Genomic DNA, 7,751 nt, shown 5'->3' with positions numbered 1-7,751 from the left:
GATGAACGGCAAAAATACGCACGGGGCACCTGAGGATTGGTCGCAGCAGAAGACGATGGAGTTCATAAGGAGAGTGGAATCGCAGCCCATCTCGCTGTCCATCTCTGTTCTTGCCGTCAGTGTTCTTCTATTGTAGCTGATGTCTCGTGGAGAACATTCGTACTGATAACGTGTTGTAGTGTAGATAGTCATTGAGAGAAACAATAGAGTAGTAAATAAACTCTTATATTTATTAATTATGGTGTTTACATATTTATACATGGTAAAAGGATATGATAAGAGGATATATTCATTGAGAAGACATCTCTTCTCAATAAACACAACTTTTAATAATTAATCATATAGTTATATCTAAAAGTATCTATTCATACCAATCTGTACACAAACTGGATTAACAACATGTAGATGTGTTGAACTAGTACAGCAGCACAAGGAGGCTACACTTTCTCATTGACAAAAGCAAAGGCGATCATCCAGATGAGGCACAGGACCCAGCCGCAGGACAGGGAGGCCGAGCCGGCGGTCAAGCCCGTCGGGTTGTCGGAGCCGCCGTACATCGAATTCCCGCCGGGGTTGTTCGCGTTCAGCACCGTCGAGCCCGAGCCCCCGCCCACCGCCGTGCCCGTTGCTGTGCCCGTGGGCACGGTGCTTGTCACCCCGGGGATGTAACCGGTGGGCACGGTGCCTGTCACCCCGGGGATGTAACCGGCGCCGAAACTGCACAGGTTGCAACATGGATGCAGTCAGAACACAGTCACTGCACACTGCATATATGGCATGCTTGAAATGATCATGCTACTTTTCGTTCCAAAAAAAAATGATCATGCTACTGGTACAACCGAAAGAAGATCGAGTTCGTTCTCACCCTGCTGATGTCTGATAGATGCAAGTTCCTGAACCTGCAAGATTTGTAACTCTGAGTTAGAAGTGTACGTAATTACGAGTTCTTTTTCGCGGTTTTGAGTTCTTGCTGTCTCGGTTTAGTGCATGACGAATCAGTTGCAAGGCATGATCACTTACTTGGGTTGACGTTGACGAGCATGCCGGCTCCTCCGAAATCGCAGCTCGCTGGCGACGGGTTCCTCTGGAAGTAGCTGTTGAAGGCGTAGGAGGCGTGCGCTTGCAGGGTGTTGGGGTTGTAACAGCTGCCCATCGGCTGGATGGCCGAGCAGTCGGCGCCGCCCATACCGCAGGCGTAGTCGAGACCGTCCTGCAGGACGGTCTCCATCATGCCCGTCTTGGCGACGCACCACGTCTGACCCGCCACGGTGGGCGCGGCGGGCTGCACCGTGCCGGGCATTGTCGCCGGTGGCTGGTACACCGGCGTCGTCGGCATGCCACCGGTGCCCACGCCCACGCCGCCGCCCTGCTGGGGGTACGGGTAGGTGGTGACGGGGTTGGTGACCGGCGACGTGCCCGGGAACTGCGTTGGCGTGGTCGCTGGGTTGGTCACCGGGGTTGTGGGGTTGGTGACGGGCCCCGGCATGGTCGGCGTGGTGACCGGGTTCATGGTGGGGGCGGGCACCGTCATCGGGGTTGGCGTTGTGGTCGTCGGGCCGGGCATGGTGGTCGGCGTCGTCGGCTCAGGGTACAGCGGCGGGAGGTTGGGGTTGGTCGCGAACCCGTTGCCCGGGTTGGTCGACGGCACGGTGACGAAGCCCGGAGACATCGGGTTCGTCACCGGGTTCGTGGCGGGCACGGTCACCGGGTTGGTCACGGGCATCGTCGCCGGGTTGGTGACCGGCGAGAACTCGTCGTGCGCCGTTGCTCTTGCCTCAGCGAGCTCCCGCCGAGGAGACGAGACGTCCACGAGAAGACCCAAGAACCACTTCTCTTGACTGATATCGCCGACCAGCTTAGCCATTTCCACCATCCTTGGAGCCGCACGGCTCTTGAGATGGAGCACTACGCCGGCGTCCGCGCTCGACAGAGCGGCGAGATCAGCGACGGCCTCTTGGATCGCCGCGCTGACGGCGAGTTTACCGTTCACCTCTGCCTCCATCTCCATCTCCACCTGAACAAACGAGCCTGACCTCCTCACGAACTCCATGATCTTACCCCATTGCTTTTTATCGTGACGATTCTTGGGTATGATCCGTAGAGAAGACGGTGAGAGCTCCGGCGAGACATTAATGCTCCGCGCCAATCCGGCGCTGCCGAGAGAAGCGTGAACCGACTGCAAGGTGCGGTGCAAGGCTCCGAGCTGCCTCTCGTCGACCGTGACGATGATGGTGCTGACGTTGAGGTGCTGGTTGGGCACAAGAACTTCACTGACGAATGAGCCGGCAAGATGCTCTGACCTGCATGACCTCGTCCTGCTGCTGCACTCAAATGGCTTCAAGAAGAGGTAGGCATGCTGCTGCTCAGTGACCATGACTCTGTACTCAGTGATCACTGAGCTGGACAGTATCTTGACTTGTGTTGAATCATATGAGATATCCAGAAACGCTCCTGAAAGAAAAAAAAAAAAACTGGCAAGAGTTACTTCTGGGAAGGCATATTTCGTCAGATACTCTTGCACAAGCATATGCTACATATGCTAATTGCATCAATGGAAGAATATTATGCTGATTAATAGCTTCAGACATGAACAGGAAAAAACTTTATATATAATACGGGAAAGATTCAGAAAAGAAAAATGGATACTGACCTGAAGTGCAGATGGTTTCAAGGAGGAGGATACAGCAGAAGAAGAAGGTGATAGCAAGAGGGCAAGCGGCTGCCATTGAAGAAGTGAGAGATCTTGGCAAGGCTGTGGCTGAGCTGAGCAGCCTCTGATGAAGGGAATGAGCTGGAGATGGCCAAATGGACAGTGGGGAAGGAAGGGTAGGAGAAAGGAGCAATGCAATCTAAGTACAGGGGAGCAAAGGTTGTGTGTGTGCGATACCAAGTGGAAAGCATAAACAATAGGGAAAAGGTGGCAAAGTGGATAACAATTGTTTTAGATATGCAATCCATGCTCCTTTATTACTTTGGAACAGGCAAAACAGCAAGGAGTGCACATATCCTTCCTTGCAGAGAATAATGTCTGGAATTAGAGCACTGGTACCAAACTAAGTGCATTTTTTTCTGTGTTTATCTCAGTGGAAGTTTGGTCATTTTGCTTCAACTGTAGCAGCACTCTGAGACATTTCTGCACATTTGAGTTGCTAGAGTCATTTGCATTTGCCATGATATGCATTGATGAAATACAATGAGATCCTCTTATGCCGCCTCATGAGACATGCTTCTGAAGGCTGAGATGCCATTTTTGTATCCAGAAAGCATATGTACACAAGGCGTTGTGTACGAGTTAACTGCACATTAGCTAGCTTCACCTGTAATCAAATTCCTTTTTCTTTTTTTGGACAAAAGCTTAGGTTCAGTGGTAAAGGTGCACTAGTCTTGCGTTGATCAACGTATGGCCGTGAGTAACAGTACATGATCACACTGTCACACATACTCTGACAGAGCTTTGCACAGTGATTAGACTTGCTCTAAGGAAAAAAAAAGAGCTCTTTTACGGTGGTCCATACTACCTATAGGTAGGAGGTAGTATAAATTTAATCTGACCGTCCATATGATTGGATATTTCTGTAATTACGACAGTAGTATTAATATTTACCCATCATACTATTAAAGGGCACTGCAATCTTTTTTTTATATCTAATTCCTAAATAATCGTTCAACTAAATAATCAACATTCAGGCCAATCTAAATATTAAACATATGAATTTACATGATATAAATAACATGCTATTTCTTTTTTTCCCAAAATACCCTTATACTACATATACTCCTCTCATATACTACTCATACTACCTCTAAATAACGGGTAGTATTCTAACTAATCTAGACCATCCGATTCAAAAAATAGATGGCTCAAATTTATCTGAGACCACTAAAATTTGTCAAAAAAAAAACTATACTACGAGAAGAACACTGGAACGTTGAGCTTTTGGACCAACTGGGGCAGAGCAGATGGGAGCAACCATGACTCCATCGCCCTCCAAAAGGCTGCCCTTGGTTGCTCATGCCATGTGCATTCGAAAGATCCTTGTCTGGGCTCTGGAATCATTCGGGTAAAGTCACAAATATGCGCGCCTGTCTGCAGAAATCCTTTACTGTATAATATATTCTTTACACTGACATCAAGCTGACATGGCTTAACCATGAAGGGTGAGGCAATGGGAATCTGCATATGTTAGAGGAATATATTCTGATAATTCCTCGTTCCTAAATCCAGGAGGTATATCAAATAAGATTGGTTATGCCAATATCTCCATCTGACGATCTATGAAATTAATCTTTAGCGTGTTTCAAATATTAATAATCTTTAGCAGAGTGGACAGAAATCTGGAAAAGAAAGTTATGATCGGTATTGACACATCAATTTGAGGAGGAAACTGGGAGCAGATTGCAGGGCTTGGCTTTGCTTTGTCTGAAACATCATTGGACAACAAAAATGCAGACAGGAAGAGAAAGAAGTGCAGAGGTATCGATTCAGTCTGGTTTTTGGTTCTGATACAGTGTGATACATTATAGTTTTTTAAACGAGAACGACGACCAGAGAGGATAAATAGACGTCTCAATAATTTTTTTTTTGAAATAGATGGTCTTTTCTTAGTTATCACCCAACGCAACTCAAAACGCTCAAGCGAAAGCAAAAGAACGAGAGAGACAAAGTAATAAGACTAGTTACATGGCAACATGACTCCACAGATGGAATATAAACCATATATTCCATTCAAAACTATTTTATGTGTCTTTGTGCAAAAAACTCGCAACTTTAAAAAAACTAGAGAAGATGGATACCGAACAAGGTTATCCTCCAAAATGATAATCTAGTGGCAAGGAGACTTAAGACCCGCTCAAATACATGAGTATGTGAGTGTTTTAGCCACTAGCATTAAGAAAAACAACCATACAAAGGTGAAAAACTGCACCTCAAAGAAAAAATCTCCGGGTAAGGAACCTCTTCAAGTTGATGATCTAGAGGAAGGGTACTCAAGACCCATGAGCATACACTCATATGTGGGTTTTTATACCTCTAGTAACAAGAAGAATGATCTCACAAGACGCTGAAATTTCAACCAAAAATCAAAATGAAAATTAAAACCGAAACCTGAAAAACTTACAAACTTGCAAGGGAACCAATAAATAGAAACTATAAGGAGTGGAATTCAAGCATATGCAAAAACATAAACTTAATTACTCAAAGCGATCAGCCTTATTTTAGACGGACTACAAAGATTTATCTCTCAAAACTCTCACATATTACATAGGCTAAGCACTTCTTCTCTCCTCTAAAATCCTAGCTCTAAGTCTCTCAAATGGGTAGCACAAGGAGGCTCAAGTGGCTGGTTCAAAGCTCTCTCTAGACTTACCCCTCTATTTATAGGCTTAGAAAACTTGGCCTTTAAGTTTTCTAGCTTTTTCCCAAAATACTCCTCTCTTGTAGTGCATTCCTACCTATCACCGAGAGTATTTTAGTCCATTTTCTTCTCCATTCATCGGACGGTCGCGACGCCTTCACGACTTAGCTTCGCCTCGACGCAAGCTTCGCGATGGTGCCACATACTCCTCCAGTCCTCCCACAGTTTTGAGACCAAACCGCGAAACCGCCTGCACGTTTCTCAAAGCGTGACTCACGGCCTTGCTTACACCTTAAGCAAGCGCTTCGATATCAACGCGTGTACTTCGTCATACGATCCTGACCACCGACAAGTCTCTCCCGCTCTCGATCCCTTGGGCCGTCTTGTCACTTGCACCGGCATCCCCTTCGCTTGACTTTGTCAACACGCCGTCTCCATCTGCATTCAATACTTTGCTTGACCTCCACGTGTTCAGCTAGGATCATCCTTGACTCCGTCCGGCCTCCTTGATCGTCTGGCACCAAGCACTCCACTTGGCCCCGATCATCCTGCCGTAAACCACCAAGTTGCATTCATCACCTGCACACTATGAGACAAGCAAACACATATCTCCACCTCCAATTTCAATTAGTCCATAATCAATATGCTCAAATAAAATCTCAAATCAATTCAAATCACATCAAAACTCATACAAAATCAAAGATCATCAAACCAAATAAATGACAAAATCAACCTCATAAAAAAATTAATGCACATTACAACTTGATTTCTTAGTTTCTTTTTAGTGTCCTAACTCATAATGTCATCTCATCTCACTCGTGACCCATCGTTCTTCTTTCTCCAAGGTTGGATAAGAGTAAGACCTCTTTCCCATGTCAAAGAGTCAAAGACTAAAGAATGCCATCCAAGTCCAATGGCTACACCAGAGGACAGCACTTCCACTCCATGGCAGAATAGCTAATCTAGGAGTGGAACTTTTACATTTTGACCTTCAAATTTTTTTTCTACAAATAGACCCCATGCGAAAATAATTTCTAAAAATAGATCCTTTTGCACCGAGTCATAACATCTGGCATCGTATTTGAATAGCATAGCGCCATGCTAGAGATATTCTATTTTGAATTTGAAAGATCATACGTAACAGCTACTATGACATCAATTATCACGGCACCAAATGTCATGCCATCATAAAAAACTCTATTTTTTTGACATTATTTCCTCATAGATCAATGCACAGAAAAAGTTTTTAAAAAGGACCAAAATCTAAAAATTCCACAGTCTAGGACTGCTTTGTATCTGCGAAAAATCGGTTGAATTTGTTTGTTTTATATATCATTGACCGAAAATCAAATGTTCATGATTGAAGGAAACAAAGTAGTCTTCAAATATGTGAGCACGATAATATTTAGCACACGATAAACTTTGTGCTAATATTAAAAACCATGGCATGTGTATTGTGTAAACCTCGACGTACATACTCCTCTTTCTTGAAAGGCGACGAAGCTGCTGATCAATAGTACATGATTTATCACCAAAAAATAGACAATGCTGCTGTGGAGGAAGGTGGTGCGTTGCGTTAATGCTTTTGTAGGCGGCTGATAAACATATGAACAAGTTGAAGCAAAAGCCAGGAGTAATTTATATATGATTAAACCAACCGTGGGCATCTGCTTTATGTATCTTTCCGTCCTCGATCTGATTGTGTAGATACAATCGAATACGGGCACGCGAAATGCGCACGTTACGAATAAATAAGTGAATCCGCCCACAGTCTTCAGTTCCTTTGTTGTTTCTTTTCTTGTTGAGGAAATTCCATTCTTGTTTCTCTGGATTTTCGTCAATTTCTGCTGATTAAGCACTAGTGTTGCACAGATAACTGCTCTTGTTAGATATGCCGTAATTGCTGTTGTAAGTTAGTCTGTAATAATATTGGGATTTAAACGGGATTTAAACCTAGTGGCAATATTTGGCTTGTAGCCTGGTGGCAAACCTAAGGGTGAAGGGAGCTGGTCGGGAGTTTAAGCCCCGGTCTCGCACGTCCGTCAAAAGCCTCTAACGAAGGCTCTGGAAGGGGGCCCGGTGTTCAAAAGAAAAAAAAAGGAGATTTGAACTCATCAATGAATCTGAACCAGACCAAGAAAGCAACCAACGACGGCAGCATGCAAATTTGATATGACCCGATGACCACAATCTACTTTTTTTAAACTCCAGACCCATCCCCCGACACCTTAATTGGAGGCGTAAATGGGTGCATCCCACGCCGCCCCCACCCCCCGGAATCGAGCGTGGGTGGCTCAGGGACTTGAGCTCCTTGCTCTCCCCGTCATAGCCAACTGAGTTCCAGCTCGAATGCAACCACAATCCTATTTATGTTGATGGAGTATCAGTATTTAGCTG

At 45.2% G+C, this 7,751-nt stretch overlaps 1 protein-coding gene across 1 annotated transcript; it reads right to left on the bottom strand.

Annotated features, from left to right (window-relative positions):
* Positions 1–255: 255 nt before the first annotated feature.
* Positions 256–2,848, bottom strand: LOC133915086 (uncharacterized). Its single transcript, XM_062358095.1, has 4 exons — positions 2,651–2,848; positions 1,021–2,451; positions 866–899; positions 256–717 (listed from the first exon to the last, which is right to left on the bottom strand). The coding sequence occupies exons 1-4, from the start codon at positions 2,724–2,726 to the stop codon at positions 438–440; spliced, it is 1,821 nt and encodes a 606-aa protein (XP_062214079.1). The 5' UTR covers positions 2,727–2,848; the 3' UTR covers positions 256–437.
* Between the last annotated feature and the right edge of the window lie 4,903 nt (positions 2,849–7,751).

The sequence above is a fragment of the Phragmites australis genome, chromosome 4, assembly GCF_958298935.1.
Source record: "Phragmites australis chromosome 4, lpPhrAust1.1, whole genome shotgun sequence".
Classification (NCBI taxonomy): Eukaryota; Viridiplantae; Streptophyta; class Magnoliopsida; order Poales; family Poaceae; genus Phragmites; species Phragmites australis.
The sequence above is the reverse complement of the archived record's forward strand: the minus strand, read 5'-3'. Positions and strand labels throughout refer to the sequence as shown.